The 17135-nt window shown below is 35.4% G+C and overlaps 1 protein-coding gene across 1 annotated transcript; it reads left to right on the top strand.

Moving 5' to 3' along the window:
- The first annotated feature begins 10949 nt into the window (after nucleotides 1-10949).
- On the top strand, nucleotides 10950-13407 carry LOC143635313 (B3 domain-containing protein Os01g0234100-like). The gene is made up of 7 exons (XM_077103174.1): nucleotides 10950-11199; nucleotides 11251-11343; nucleotides 11486-11517; nucleotides 11591-11747; nucleotides 11826-12032; nucleotides 12182-12278; nucleotides 12728-13407. The coding sequence occupies exons 1-7, from the start codon at nucleotides 11014-11016 to the stop codon at nucleotides 13405-13407; spliced, it is 1452 nt and encodes a 483-aa protein (XP_076959289.1). The 5' UTR covers nucleotides 10950-11013.
- The last annotated feature ends 3728 nt before the right edge of the window (nucleotides 13408-17135 follow it).

Below are 17135 nucleotides of genomic sequence, written 5' to 3'. Positions count from 1 at the left end.
AAGTCCCAAAACGATTTCAGACCCCCAATATGAAGGTGTTTGATGGAACAACTGATCCCGAAGAGCATGTGGTTCAATACAGGGAGAGAATGGAAATCAATCCAATTCCCGAAAAACTCAAGGAGGCTTGTCTATGCAAGGGTTTCGGATCCACACTAACAGGATCTGCATTAAAATGGCTACTAAGTTTTCCTCCCTTTTCTGTTACTTCTTTTTCACATTTAGTTAACTTGTTCAACAGCCAATTTTCCTGTAGTAGGATATTTGAGAAGTTAACTAGTGATTTGTATAGAGTTGTCCAACCTTATAATGAATCCCTTAGGGATTTTGTAACAAGGTTTGGCAGGGAGGCCCTAGAGATCCCTAGTCTTGATATGGCTACGATTGTTGAAGCATTCAAGATGGGACTTCAAAAGGACTCCCCATTTTATGATGATATTGTTATGACCCCATGCAGGACATTAGATAAAGTAAGGAACAGGGCACTCAGGTTTATAAGATTGGAGGATGATAAAAGAATCCAAGAACGATTAGGAACTCCAACAAAACAGGAGTCACCTGACAAGAAAGCAAGGATCCAGGATCCCGAAGAAATTCCACGGAAAGCAACTCCACCACCACCTAATGCTCGGGTCAGCAATTTTATCTCTGAAGGCTCTTAAGGATTACTTATCCTCAGCACCAGATGGAAGGATGACCAAGTAGGTTGTGAAGCTGAGTGCAAATGATATTCAGTATGAGCCTAGAACAGCCATCAAGTCACAAGCACTCACAGACTTTGTGGCTGATTTCAGTAGCGACATGCAGAAAGAAGCTGATTTGGAGGTTCAACAACTAGAAGAGAGCAAGGATCCTTGGATACTCTTCACTGATGGAGCTTCCAACATAAGATGAACAGGATTGAGTATCCTACTGAAATCGCCACAGGGGGACATATTACCCCAGTCCATTGCATGTGCATTCCAAGCCACCAACAATGAGGCAGAATACGAAGCACTTATCGCAGGTTTACTCTTAGCTAAACATATGAGGATCAGGTATCTTCAAGTTTATATAAACTCTTTACTTATAACTAACCACTTTAATGGTTCTTATACTGTGAAAGGTGAGAATATGGTCAAATATTTAGAAATTGTGAAGGAATTGGCAAAATCCTTCGAATTGTTTAGTATAATATAGGTACCAAGGGAAGAGAATGCTGGGGCAGATGCCTTAGCAAACTTAGCATCATCGTTTGTCACACCCCCATTCTAGGCCTAGGAGTATGATCAATAGTTGGTACCATGTTTGTAAATAAATCAGAGTTGCAGTTATTAGCGGAAGACTTTATCAAACATAAGGATCGATATTATAAATATTTACATTACAAAAGAACCAGACGAAGGTCTCGTTTAGTATTTACTTGTTTATATGTTTTACAAAAAAGTTTATATTTCAATATTTAAACAAAATTATCCGAGCCATCGGATTCTTGAGCTTCTTCGTCTTCTCAAGCTCTATTCTTGATTACCTGCAAAATGTTATAAAATACGTCAGCAACGAATGCTGGTGAATATGCTGACGCTAAAATATTTTCTTTACTTAACTACCCCTCGAGACCACGTAAGCCTCGGCCCATCTTGGCTTAGGAATAATCAAGTTAAACAATCATTATAAACTCGAGTCTCTATACTAGGTCACCTCAGCAAAACACCGCAGCGTTTCGACGTACTTAGGTACCATAAATATACACAAGGTCATTCTCACACGAACATACTTTGGTTCGGCCCATCGTGGCTGGAGGTCGTGACCAGGCGTGGTGCGATGTGCCCACCGCATACCACATATGTAAGGATCCAGACAAACGTATACCACAGCCTGAGGGCTAGGTTTATACTCTTATTTGAATTTCTTATTTGACTTTAGACCTAGACATTTTACTTTATTTTAGTTCTATAGTTTTGGACACGTGGTAACCATCCTCGGTATCATACCGAGTCAAGGACCGAACTAAAACCGAACACTCGTTTAAGCACGTTATTTAACTTTTAAACAAACATATTGTATGAAACACTTTAGATCTTTGTTTTTCTTTATATTTTAATTATTATATGGTTGATATGGAAGTGTAGAAAAAATCTTGGCTTAAACCCAAGTTTCGGGTAAAAACCGAATAAAACCGAACATTCATCTTAAAGAGTTAGTTAATGTTCAAACCACCAAAAGTTCAACTTATCTTTTTAATTATGTTTTATCTTATATTACCCATATTAATTAAGACTTTGGAAGTGTTATAAAAAATCTTGGCTTAAACCAAGTTTCGGGTAAAAATCGAGTAAAAGTCGAACTACTTGTCTTAACTAGCATAGTCATCGTTCAAACCACCAAAAATCTTTCCAAACTTTTTTTTAACTCATGTTTCACTTTATATTATTGTAGGTTCCTAGAATCGATCGCTACATGAGATATCACAAACTCAATGGGAGCGTGTAACATCCATATTTTTTAATAAATAATGTCAGAGAAAAATTAGTTAATTGGGATAAATAATTAATAAGTTAATAAAATGGGTGTAGGAATAAAGATGGACTTGGGAAAGAAAAGATAGGCCTAGGGTCCATGGGCTTAAGGTATAAATATCCTTAAAACCCTACAACCCTTTCATCTTCATCAATTCCTCGCCTTAGCCTACACACTCAAAAACACACACTTAAACCAAAAGCTCTCTACACCGCTCAATTTTCTGAACCGAGATCAACCTAATGTAGAATATCATTTATTTCAGCTGACCCAACACCATAGTACCTGACACCGCAGCCCTGGGGCGTCGTTTGAGTCGTTTGAATCTAGATCTAGAATGAATCGGGTGATTAAACGAGCTCAAGGGTCACCTTATCTTTGATATAGATCAGCCGAGGCTACCTGGGTCAAAGATGATCAAATTCCGGCCAAATGTGGCGGCTAACGACGCAGGAAACGCAGAAAAACCCTATTAACGCGTTAAAAATAACCATATATGAAGCTTCGAGCGTATATGTATATGCGACGTACATGTTAGTAACATATACAGTGCATATGTTGAACAAACATATGCGGCACATATGTAGACTTATACGCTGGAAGACTTTAACGCTGGAAATGACTTATTCGCTAGAAGACTTATCCACTGGAAAGTTATACGCCAGAAACATATACGGGGCATAAGTGAAATTTCGGATAAAAGACGGATATGGGGATATATAAGTGCATAAACGGTGCATATGAGCTTATGTGGCGTATAAGTTAAGAATAAAGGATTAATTAGTAAAGATTTATTAATTGGTGCATTAACGGTGCATATGAACTTATGCGGCGTATAAGCTTAACCCCAGCCAGGAGCTCTGCCCCTTGGACCCTGCTAGGGGTTGCCGCCCCTAGAACCACGCTGCCAGGGGCACTGCCCCCAAACCCCCTTTAGCTAGGGGTTTCACTAACCTAGACGTATGATATAGTAGAAGTAGTTAATTGATATATATAATTATTACACAGTTAGACATGCATAGCTAAGGATGGGTATTACCGTTAACTCAGAAAGGAACTGGACACATGTGAGTTTCTAGCCCCTTTTCTCTATTATGTTTTTCGGAGGTGTGTGCATACTCCTAGTCTTTAGTTAATTCATTTACCTTAAGTGGTAAATGTATGCGATATGAATGCTTATGAATGATACAGAAAGAGCTAAGAGTATGTACGTAGATGTATATGAATATATATATATATATATATATATATATATATATATATAACTACGCCCTGCTTGCGGTGCGCGCATATAATGTATATATGTGTGAACCCTCGGGTGGGCAAAAGTAAAATTGCACTAATTTTGACGTTATTTTACTAATCTCGTGAAAATAACGTTAAAAGTGGCGGAAGGTTAATCAGGCATCATGTGGTGGCGTTGATAGCCGAAAGACAAGGGCACATGCACCGATCAGCCGGTGTCCCGATGATTGAGTGCTATGTGCCTTATGTCCAAGGCTTGATGCAAAACTACTATCGAGCCGGGGGTCTCACCGGAAGCAGCCTCTCTATCCCTATGGGATAGAGGTAAGGCTGTCTACATCTTACCCTCCTCAGACCCTACCATAGCATTGCTATTGGTGGGATATACTGAGTACGATGATGATGATGATATATATATATATAACTAAAAGTATGTATGGTTGTATGGTTGTATGATTAAACGGGTTTCAGACCCTAGTAATATGTGCTAAGGTTAAAGGGTTGCAGACCCTAACAATATCTGCAAAGGGTACAGGGTTGCAGACCCGAATAATATCTGCAAAGGATAAAGGGTTGAATACCATAATAATATATGCGAATGTTATAGGGAGAAATGCTCTTTTAAAACATATAGATAGTTAAGTATGTAATGCGCGGGATAAAAGAATGAAAGTATGAAAGAAAGAATGAACGTATATATGTATGTATGAAATAAAGGTAAACTTGTTAAGTATGTAATATGTATATTCGGGTACGTAGATGTAAGTATGTGAAGGTAATGTATGTTGCCTGATTAACTAGAACTCACTCAGCGTAGCTGACTCGTATGCACACAGGAAAATAGAATGAGGCAGCTAGCTTGAGGATCACACATAGTTGAAGAATAAAAAAGCTTGCGTCTGAAGATTTGAAGTCATTATGTTTTTGAACCTAAAAGACATGTTTGAATGTTTGTTTAAATTTAAGACTTATGTAACGAATGGTTGATGTTTTTATATTCCGCGAAAAGTTTTAATTCACTCTGATATTTAGAACTGTGTTTATGAGTAAATCCAACGCTAAGTAGGGCACTGGGATTGGGGCCTTACAGTGTGGAATCCCCTAAGTGTTTGATTAACGAGTATTAGTAGTAAACAAGAACAATGATTAAACCAAACAATTACTTGTATTGAATAATAACACGACATCAATCAACACACGATAACGACACTTCACAAGTTCTACGGCCGGAATGAACTGAAAAGCTTTATAAACCCTAGGCCTAAGATATGTTTATAATACACATATCTTCGCCTTTTACATGCTACTTTATCAAGTCCCGAAACGACAAAACCGAACAAATATTAAAAGTCAGAATCTTGATGCTTACATTAGCAGGATCATGCACACTATAACTAAACCAACTCCCCCATGTAAATAACAGAGGTTGAGTAAAACTAAACATCAAAGGCCCGGTTTCATGTAAAACCCATTTCATGTTATGCTTACTTAATTCAACCGCATTTTGTAAAATATAACTTAAACACCCGAAAACCCAAGCCTTGTTTTTATGAACTTTTATACCATTTATATCTCATCTTCAAGACTCATTATTAACTTAAGGTCTTTCAATCTAAGACTCGCTCGTTAAACCGCCAGCTCGCTTTCTTGGAGATTATTATTATTCTAAGTTTTCTTCATTGACTTCACTTTGTCCAGGTGAGTAATTTCATCTCGGTTTTCGCTTTTATACTTTGGGAGTAGCTTGCATACTAACTCAAACAAAAATGATTTAAGACTTGGATTCCCAAACCGCAACTCTATTTTATGTGTTACTTAGAATAATTGTTCGATTGTGTGTTATATGTCTCATATAATTATTTGTTAAATGTTTATTGCTTTTGTTGGTTGGCCTTTTCCTCATTCTCAATAAGTATGATCATACGCTCCTCCTTGTAATTTGGTAATTTTTACCTATTAAAATTGAGCCTCATTTATTTATGATTTATATACCGCAATTGTTGTTATTACTTACGGTTTCACATAAGAATTGTGGATTTTGCCTCATATTATATATATGCAAAATTCATGGAATTGCTCACCAACATTCATGTTGACAAAATATATTTTATGTAACGTTACAGGTTTGATTGTTGGTTGATTGAAGATTGAATGCATTATATTCATTTTGGACCGTTAGGATTATGAGTAAAATGGACTATTTATTTCCCTTGTATGTTGTTGTATTTGTATGAACACGTTGTGTTGTGTTCTATATTAATTGAAATGTATTTATTGTTTAATTATTGACACTTTAATAGTGTCGTGTGCATTAAAACAATTACGTCGCGTCTCGACATGTTCCGTCGATTTTAGTCAGGATGTGACAAATACACTGTGGCATCTAATACACATGTAACATGTATATCAAATTTAATATTGCATAAATATTACTACTAAAAATCACCAATCAAGGATGGCCAACTCCACCAAAATAAATTACATTGCCAAAAAAAATTACAAATCAATATTATATAAAATAATAGAGGTGAAAATCACCTTACAAAAATGTAAGACGTGCGTAACTAGCATTATAAATGTAAGACATCAAATAGAAGTTCAACACCACGTTGAATACACTTTATTCTTACTATCATTGATGGTTCACTTGAATCCTGTAAATCAAAATGTAAGACATGTGTAAGATGTATGTAACTAATTTATTCTTGTAAGATAAATATAGCTAATAAAATCTTATAAGACGTATGCCCCTTAGAAATGTAGGATGTATGTAAATAGTAATTTCTTGTTAGACATATGTATCGAACAAAAACCACAATAAGTTTCTAGCTACAAAATGGGGCGATTTATGTCATGTGACGCCTAGTCAGCAAAAAGAGTTTTTGTTTTAAGGGTGTAGCGTTGTTGTAGCATATATATATATATATATATATATATATATATATATATATATATATAGGGGATGGTTCATGCGAGAAGTCGAGTTATAGCGAGAAATGCGAGAAATGAATCTGGACCATTGATTACATTAATCAAAGGTACATATTGATTATGGCAATCTAGTAATTATTAGTAATCTCATATACATGTTTTTAATGTGAAAGGGGTATTTTTGTATTTTATATGCAGACACTCAATAATGAAATTCTCACATGTTACTCCTAAAATTAAGCTAAACGTTTATAATTATCAAAACATAAAAAGATTTATAATTAGCTACATTTAGCATTTGTTCTTTTTTGAAATGGATATAATATTTGTTCTTTGTCAACGTGTATATACATTTGTTTTACAATACAATATTAGTTAATGACAATACAACATTTAAACATTAAAAGTATGTCTAGACTACATTAGTTTTGCTTACACTACAACATTTAGCTATGTCTACACAACATCTAAAAGTGTGACTACACTACATTAGTTATGGCTACGTAACATTTAAAAATTTGTCTACACTACATTAGGTCTTCATACACTATTTTAGTTATGACTACACAATATTTAAAAGTGTGCCTACACAACACTAGTTTTGCCTACACTACATTAGTTATAACTACGCAATATTTAATAGTGTGCCTACAGTACACTAGTTTTTCCTACAATACATTAATTATGACTACGCAACGTTTAAAAGTGTGCCTACACTACACTAGTGTTTTCTACACTACATTAGTTATGGGTACAAAATATCTGAAAGTGTGCCTACACAACATTACGTAAGATAAACAAACATACAGTATATTACTTGATTGAAAATGAAATAAGAAAAACCACTTCACGTTTGTACATTCGAGATCAAATAATAAAATAGTAATTACCCATGTTTAAAATAAAATGATTTTTGATCAAATGGATTTAAATGGTTTAAATTTTAAATGAAATAAAAAAATAGTTTGTAATTTACATTATTTAATAACTTATCATTAATTCAACTATTAATTAGTATTAGTTACAAAGCAAACACTTTATTGTTTACAAATATATCCTTATACTTAAATAATTATAAAATAAACAATAAATAATTTGATTGGCTAGAATCTCTTCTCGCACTTCTCGCACTAAAAAACACTTCTAAAATAAACCAAATCCATATATATATATATATATATATTACTCACACATAGTTAATATGATAATATTAAATCAAAACACAAAAAAAGCGACTCTAGTCGCCCTCCACTTTATCGCCCATTTTATCACCCCGGGAGTGATGTTGTCGCCCCAAAATTACCGCCCATTACGCATACTCTTACACCTTAAAATTCAAGGACATTAATATGTATGTTCTTATTTAACTCATTTAATTATTATATCAGTGTAGGCATCTTTCATTATTGATAGAATAAGAAAAAGAAACCTCAGATGAATACCTTAAAAATTACACCACCACACTCATATTTATGGTGAACAAGAAAGAAAAAGGTAAAAAATAAAATAAAGAAACATGCCTCAAATAACATGGTCGCTGCTGCTATAGTTCAGTCCATGACAAGTTGATAACAATTCTGGTAGTTCAGTCTAGATAACATGACTACTATTGTAGTTTAGTCCATATTTGTTGGAAACAACGGCCGTTCAACAGATCCGCGGGAACACTAACGGAGAAAAAAAAACGAAACAAAAAAAAGAGAGAAAAAGGAAAAAAAAAGAAACAAGAAAAATTAAAAGAGAAAATAATTTAAAAACACGGAAATTATATCGAGCATGTCTTACCTCGGTTTTGCCCGTCCATATTAGAGCATCCATAATGGGGTGTGGAACCCAAAGTTTGAATGATGTGGATGACTTCAAACAAGAGGGACATCAATTTTTATTGTTGTGGGCTAAAAGTTTGTTTCACAAAGTTTGTCACTACAAACTTCATTCAAACATCATAGGTGGCAAAAAGTGGGGGACCACTCTCTCAATCACACACATATATATAACATGTGTGTATATATATATTATTAATTTTAATATTATATGATGGGTTTGTGGAGGTTTGTTATTGTAGAATAAAATGAGATTTTTAAGAAAAGTTTGAAATTTGATGTGGCACTGATGTGGCGGTTTGTAGAGGTCAGTGTTGTAAAAATCGGCCTAGGCGGCCGAGTACTCGGCGCCTAGGCGCTCCTCGGCACTTCACTGCACCGTTTTTCTTCTCCAAGGTCAAAAAAACTCGGAATCGTACCTAGGTGGTCCAACTCGGTCCTAGGCGGTCCAACTCGGACCTAGGCGGCTCTACTCGGCCTAGGCGGTCTAACTCGGTCTTAACAAAATCTTGAATTTTATTAAAAAAACTCAATTTCCCCAAGAGCCCACCACTACTTTTTTTTCTTTTTCACGCTAAAACGCAACCTAATTTATATTCTAAACTCGCAACCACCATTATTATCATCCGATTTGAAGTTCTAAACTCGCAACCACCATTATTATTATCCGATTCGAAGTTCTAAACTCGCAAACCTCTTATTTAAGTTCAATTGAGGTACGTCTTTCCTCAATTGAAACTTTTCTTTAAACTAATATGTATGTGCTATTGATTGTTTTTCTATTTTTCGTGTGTATTTTGTAGAATATTTAGTAAACTTTTGATATTTGACATATATATAATCTCCGAAAAATGAATTTCTTTATAAAATACCATGCCCGAGTACTCCCCGAGTACACCCCGCCTAGACCGAGTACTCGCAACTCCCTAGTCGACCGCCCTGGGAGCGCCTAACGACTTTTGCAACCTTGGTAGAGGTTTGTTGTTGTAGATGCTCTTACGAACACCATGGCCAGGGGCGGATCCAAGGCGCACTACGGTGGGCCGGTGCCCACCATCCAACCGCTGGAGTGCCGCATTTACATGTACGCATTAGTATATTATAACTGAACAAAAAGTCCATGCCCTCTGTCCGGCAGCGAGTGTTGCCCACCGTGGTTACCGTCATCCACGGATTTACATGGAGGTCTTGACATGCGGCGGCCCGGAGGGTGCGTTGACCCTCCGACAACCAAAACTTCCATTGATATGGGTTTCTAAAAAAAGTTGTTTTATAGGACTTGACCCCTCGAATTACTATATTCTAAAGATGTTGAGTAGAATAATGAAACAAAATGAACGGTTATTTTTCTGGCGAAGAAGGGCGGCTGTGGATACGTGAAAAGATGATAGAAGAAGAAAGTGAGATTTATTTTAAAAAGGAATAAAAGCCTCTGTTTCCAAGAAGAAAATGACGACAATATTTGATTGTAGTATTCAAATATATTTTATTTTATTGATATACATAAATATTTTATTTTATTGTCATACATAAATTATGTAGTATTTGTATGTATAGTTTAGATAATTGTTTAAATAAAAAAAATTCTTTTTCAAAAGATAATTTGTAACCCTCTGATTGTTATTAACTACTCGCGAAACATGTATAATTCAATCATCCGTTTAAAAGTTTCTGCTCCTATCACAAAAGATCGTAATAATGAGAGTGGTGCTTGGTAATAGTGTAAAATAATGAAAGCGGTGATCCAAAATGCAAATGATGGTGTGTAAAAAGACCAATTTACCCTCTCAAGTGTCCCGAAGGTTCATTCCGCTTTGAGCCTCTAAAATAGTTGGTCGGCTATGTTCTCTTTAACCCGACCCATTTTTTACCCAATCCACTTTTGTGCCCCCCGTAACAAAAATTTCTGGATGCGCCACTGACCATGACACAGAAAACTAATGGACAACCCCAATGCAAGCACACCCTTCACAATAGATAAAAATGTTGTGTTAGTAACTCTGAAAAATTCAACTAATTTTTTTCTTTTCTGAAAGACCAACAGATATATTAACAGACTTAATAATATACAAAAATAACATATGTGATAGTCGTCAATGATCACTAACTTATTCGGCAAATGATAGTTGGGTTAAGTGTGATGCAAAGAGATATAACGGGTTCGAACCAAACATGTTGACAGGAATTACATAAGACGGTTCGATTCCATCAAAGGAGAATATCACTATTATAGATTTCAAACTCTGATAAAGTGAGTTGTATGCGTATAATAAATCTTTCCTCGGCTCTCGTAACCGGTTGCACTAACGTGTTAAAAAAATGTTTATTTCTTTCACTATTTACTGTTTATCTATTTATTGAAAATATTACCAAAATTGCGAATCCTTTTCCACATTTTTCGGACAAAAGTAAGTAAGTACTTGATTATGTCGAAAAATCATAAAGTGTGTTAGGTTCAACTGTGTGTTCGTGTTCGTGTTCTTCACGTAATGCTAGTACAATCTCCTGTGGAACAATGGATTCAGCTCCGATTAACAATGAACAAACTCCTGATCTTCAAATCACTTATGAACGGATACCCTCCAAATCACCGGTACCCGATGTGACTACTGTGGCTCAGCTTTTGATGTCTAAAACCTCGCCTCCTGCTCCGTTAACACCTACGGTTGCATTATCGGTATATATTCTCTATATATTATTAGTTTGCAAGTAGAATTTGAGTTATTGGTGGTTGGATCTGCTGTGATTTTAGGGCAAACTCAAAAGGTTGAAGCCAACCAGATTTGACTTTGCTTCCTTTAAATCCAAGAAGAAGAAACATCAACGCTTGATTTCAAAAGATAAGGTTTGTAATTCGAATTTTGTTATACATATTGTGATGTATTAATAGTATAAACCCCCAAATATGAAATTGAAATGTATTGGTTGATGTTAATCATTTTATAGAAAACAAAATGATAACTGATTGATTGTTTTTTGGTTTATAGGCGGACCTTGATCCTTCGATAACGAGTTTGAGGTCGGTTTGTCTTTGAAATTAAGTTTTATCTCTTTAGTTGATAAAGTATATATTTATTTAGTTTTACATACAGTTTGGTTAAAGAAAATGGAACTAAGGGCTCTAAGGCTCCGGTTCAACCCTCGGAAACTATGATTCGAGCAGGGGAGATTCAAGCGACCCTTGGAAATGAGTATCCTATCTTTATGAAATCAATGCTCAAATCACATGTTGTTAGTTGTTTTTGGATGGTAATTCGGTAGTTTAGTGTTTTGTATTTAGATCGGCTTTATGTACCAAAATGTGACAACTTACACCCTGGGTTGCAGGGCCTTCCGTTGCCTTTTTGCAGATCATATTTACCAAAAGTTGACTCTTCGATGGTAATCGAAGATGAAAATGGAGGGCAGTCTAATGTCAAATACATTGCATACAGGTTTGGGCTTAGTGGAGGGTGGAGAAGCTTTGCAATTGAACATAAGTTGCGTGAAGGAGATGTTTTGATCTTCCAGTTAGTTGAATCCACCAAATTTAAGGTTGTTATCTTGTTCGTCAACTATGTATGGTTTCTCCTTAATACGCATTGGGTGTGGTTTTATGGTGAACACTTTCTGTGTTCATGATCCACGTATGGATAATTTGAATATTTATATGTATTATACTTACTCTCGGTTTCAATTTGTAGGTTTATGTTGTTAGGGCCAACTCCAACGATGCAAAAGAAGTTGATGATGCTGTTACGGTTATAAGCCAGGATGCACCTGTGGAACACGTAACTCCAGGTTTTTCAAATATCATCAAAGCAACTAAAGGTGTCAGTTTCTATCCGTCGCTTGTAAATGGATCGATTTGGTTTATGTTTGATGTCTGTCGGGTCAAACGAGTAAAGTGAAAAAACGAAACTTAAAATATAAATGGGTCAAACCAGATGAGTTGTCAAAAGTCGACCAAACCGGAAGCAGCCTCTCTATCCCTATGGGGTAGAGGTAAGGCTGCCTACATCTTACCCTCCTCAGACCCTACCATAGCTTTGCTATTGGTGGGATATACTGAGTACGATGATGATGATGATGATAACCTCCAAAACTGTTTTATTCAAAAAAAAATATTATTATTATCGTAACAATATCGCTTTTGTCTCATATTTTTACACTTGTTTTTCTTAACGTGTACGTGGGACAAATGGCGTTGTTGGTGGTTTGACCCAATCCATTTTAACCCGTCTACACAGCCATAGTTAAGACACATTCTAAATCAAGAGGAAGAAAGGATTCAAGTTCGGGGCCTGTTCCGTTAACCAAAGTTAAAAGGAAGTACAAAAGGTCTGCAGTCAGCTCACAAGTTCAAGGCTGTCTCCCCGAACCGAATATTTCACTAAAAGTTGTCAAAACTTTCAAAGACTTTCACATCATAGTCAACAAACAGTGCATTGACTTGGAGCTTTCAAAAGAAATCCGTATGAGTTACTACAATCTCTGCGTTGGGAAAAACGAAATTCTTCATGATGGTGTTCGTGAAGGCTTGTACAACAAGCTAGTAGCGGGTGTGATTGGTGAAACCGTAAACATTGCAAATATGTTAAGAAACTGCAAACTCACCACAATGAAGGAAGAATTCGATGCATGGGATAGTTCCCTGGAATCGTTTGAACTTATAGGAATGAAAGTTCGGTTTTTACGTGATAGGATACGCGCACTCACAAACCTTGCATTTGAGTCTGAAGATGCAAAAAGATACGTGGAGGCGAAAGAGGAACAAAATCGGAATGCTAATGAGATCAAGATTTTGGAGGCGAGGTTGGTGGAATTATATGAAAGTAATAGAAAGATTGGTGGGGTGGTGGATGGTTTGAAAGAGAAAGTTGAGAGGTACGAATCTGAGTTCCAGAAAAAAGTGGATGCACCATGGTAGCATCGGTAACGAAGAAGGAAGCAGTGGTGGTCATGCTAGCTTGTATATAGTTTGGCCTTGTGTGAATCAAGTAGGTGTTAACGTTTGTCCTTTTGGTAATAATGATCGGACGATTTGCCTAGCTATGGTTTTGGTTTCCAGAATCATGTAGGTGTTAACCTTAAAAAGGTTGGTTGTTTTGTAACAATGACCGGACTTTTGTCTAACTATGGTTTGGTTTCTAGAATTATGGCTGTTCAATGAGTCATTCGAGTCAGTACGTACAAACTCAGGGATCGTGCTATGAGTTGAGCTAGCTCGAGTTGAAGTTTAGCTCATGTTCAGGTTACCTAGGTGGCTTGTTTTTGATTGTGTACGTAGAAGTCTCAAATAACAATTTTAAATTATGCAAGTCTTAAATAATATAGAATCAAACTACTAATATACAAGAAAGGTTTTACACAATGGGATATCCGTCAAATCAACATGGATGGTTTTACACAGTGGGAGCTTACATACTCGATATAAGTTGTAGGATGAAACAAGTTTTAAGTAGATGTCAAACGGCCATCAATAAACACAGTTTCTTAATAGATCAATGGATGGTCGAAAGAGAATTAAAATATTCTTGGATGATTTTGGCTCGAAATTAGAAGAGCATCGAATTGTGTTAGCATGAAAAGCTACCATTCAATAATCTTTTCAAATAATTGAATGTACATTCTTCAGAATAGTTATTCTAGTCGGGTCTAGAGTTCCTGGATTTAGAGCATATGTAGTTTAGAAACTTAAAAAACTCTAAAAATCCATGTGGTCATGCCACTGGAAACACACAGCTGACCAGGGCCGGCCCGGGGGTGTGCGAGCCGGACCCTCGGCCGGGGCACGTAAATTTCGGGGGCACAAACATTTTTATACATATTACGGGCGGATTTATAGCTTAGCGAGGGTGCCCACCTTCGGCCTGCCGGAGTGCCATGTTTTCCGATACACGTTAGTATATTATGAGTCGACAATCAGTTAGTACCCACCCTCGGCTACCGCCAATTACTAAACAAATCGGACAACGGTGGAACTACGTGAAGCTTTTCCGGTTGGTGGCGGTAGAAGGTGACGGGAAAGGCTACGTATGAAGGAAAGTAGGGAAGATGACGAGGGTAGTTGTGTAAAAACATAAATCAACCTAATATTTTATTAACTTCAGTTAGTAAATTGTTATTTATTTAATTTTTTTTATTTCCTTAAAATGAATTTAAATCTTAGTTTCGAATTACTTTTACTGCTTTCATTTGAGTTGACTTCTAGATACATCAAATTCCTTTTTCTTTAACTAATAGCTGGTAGTTTAATAATTGTTTATTACTTTAATATTGTCATATATATATATATATATATATATATATATATATATATATATATTTAATTAGGTGTTAATTATTTCGTTATTAAAAAAAGACAAGGTTGAGCCCATGATGTGGTGAAAACAGTCAATTAAATATTAGCTAACTTAAACAAGTAATAAAAACTAGACCTAAGACTCAACTAAACAAAACATCGGCAAGCGAACCGATCAATTGTACTAACCTAAGTAAGTCCGGAATATCGAACCCACAGGACTCTATAAATTATGTTAATTAACTAATTAGACTCGACTTACGACACAACTATTTATTATTAATGTTTTAAGGGGGTTTTTAAAACTAATAATAAACTAATATTAAACTAAGAAAACAAATAAGCAAGTAAACGAGAAACGAGCAATCAAACACAAGATCGAAACCAATAAGAGAAAGAATCTACCTAGGTAAGAATCCCATGCATCAACAATCATCAAGCAATGGACAAATAACATGATTATGGAAACTGATTTCTAAACATATTCATCTAACAAAACCCTAAGGACCCTTGACTGAATCAAACGAAATCCCAAAGAACAATTATTAGATTATTAAGCAATCAGTATTATTGATTTCCACAAAGTCATCAATTAGGGTTAATTAATAGTATCTAAAGCAAGTAATCTCACGAAACACTAAACTCTAGATAACTTGATAAGCTAACATGACATCATGAACATAGATCAACACAATAAGCAAGAATATTGTCACTAACTATCCTAGCATGCAATTGACCAAGACACATGAACAACTCCTCACCTTACAGCTATTGGAATTTAGCAAAACATTCAAAACCCTAACCAACAATCAACAAGCTTCTATGATCTAATGGGCCCATTCAATCATAATAATCAAAACACCAAGTAATTGATTAAACATTAACCCTAAATCTAAAGAACACAATCAAGAGATAAAAGATCTATGTGAAGCAATAGTTAATAATCAATCAAGATAATAAATACTCATACGCATCATGAAAACAAAACCAAGTCTTTTACTATTAAATTAACGAAACCATAATCAAAACATTATCCAAAGCAAGAATCAAGTCTCAAACATGTTCATCAAACCTAGGTAGACATGAAGTCTAGCCTAGAATCATTATTAAAAACAATCCTAAACAAGTATTAAAAACAAAGAGGAAAGACATGACAAATAATGAACAATGAACGAAATTTAGAGCGATAAAACCCTTTGCGATTGATCCTTGAACACCCGGATGAAAGAAATCTTGATCCTCCTTGGTTCCTAGCTTCAAATCACCTTCAAACCCTTGATAATTCTTTCAAAATCGGCTGCCCAAAGTTGTAGAATCGGCTAGGATGAAAACATATGTTTATATAGAGCTAGTTGGGCTTGGACTTGCAAAATATGTTGACCAAAAGGCCCTAGGCGCCGCGCGAAGGCATATTGCCTTTCACCTTCGCGTGCGGCGGCGCCCTCCTGGGGTGGGATTTTCTTTTTTTTTTAATCTTATTATATATATTGTAAAATCTTGATAAATCTTCTTCCTTGAACTCCAAGTAACGATCGGAACCTTCTAGAACTTCTTTTCCTTGACTCCAAAGTCACCATCTAAATGAAAACAAATCGAAACTCTAAGTGAACTAATCATGTAGTCATTAACGAGTAAAACGAACAAAACACGAACTTAACCTTCACATGATATGATAGAAAGAATTAAAGCTTAACACTCAAGACACCAAAAGATATAAAACATACTAAATAGATAAAACTTGACTCAAAACCTAAATTAATAAAAGATAAACGAAACACGAACTAAACCGAATTCAAAACATTAAATAAACACAAGATAAATTACAGGCGATTATACTTGTGACTTTTGTAGTTGGGCTATTGACTCACCTTTTGGCTCGTGACGTTTAGACTGTATTTTGTTTGATACTGAATAAAAGTATATTTGGTAGTCTTCATATAAAAGCTATTTTATATATATATATACGCTTTTGACAAATATAGAAAGTTTATAAATTCTTATAATTAAATATTACAAATACAAGATAAAGTTACATGAATGTTTGTAATTTCAAATTACAAGTCATCCTATTATGATTAGCTGATTAGCTCATTAAAATATGAGGTTCAATCGGATGATGGACGTGATGTCAAAAGTCTTGAGGAATATGCTTTAATCCTGGACCATCCAATGATCATCTTGTGGTCCTGTGGAAACAGTAAGAATCATAACGACATTATCCTCGGTATGTTCATGATTGATACCTTATGCACAATGTCATGAGGAAAATTCACCTATTAAACAACAAACTACAATGGAATATGAACATAAGAATCTTCGCATTTGCCACTTGCAATCACTTTTACCATTTTTGA

This window comes from Bidens hawaiensis, unplaced genomic scaffold, assembly GCF_021521415.1.
Source record: "Bidens hawaiensis isolate Kalapana, Puna unplaced genomic scaffold, B.hawaiensis_p1.1 tig00007430_1, whole genome shotgun sequence".
NCBI classification, from domain to species: domain Eukaryota; kingdom Viridiplantae; phylum Streptophyta; class Magnoliopsida; order Asterales; family Asteraceae; genus Bidens; species Bidens hawaiensis.
This window is presented reverse-complemented; position numbering and strand designations above follow the sequence as displayed.

What these genes read in the sequence shown, in the direction of transcription:
- LOC143635313 (XM_077103174.1), top strand. Translation starts at nt 11,014, where the DNA reads ATGGATTCAGCTCCGATTAACAATGAACAAACTCCTGATCTTCAAATC. An exon ending in ATATTCTCTATATATTATTA is followed by an intron (nt 11,200 to 11,250) that starts GTTTGCAAGTAG and finishes CTGTGATTTTAG; the next exon opens with GGCAAACTCAAAAGGTTGAA. An exon ending in GCTTGATTTCAAAAGATAAG is followed by an intron (nt 11,344 to 11,485) that starts GTTTGTAATTCG and finishes TTTGGTTTATAG; the next exon opens with GCGGACCTTGATCCTTCGAT.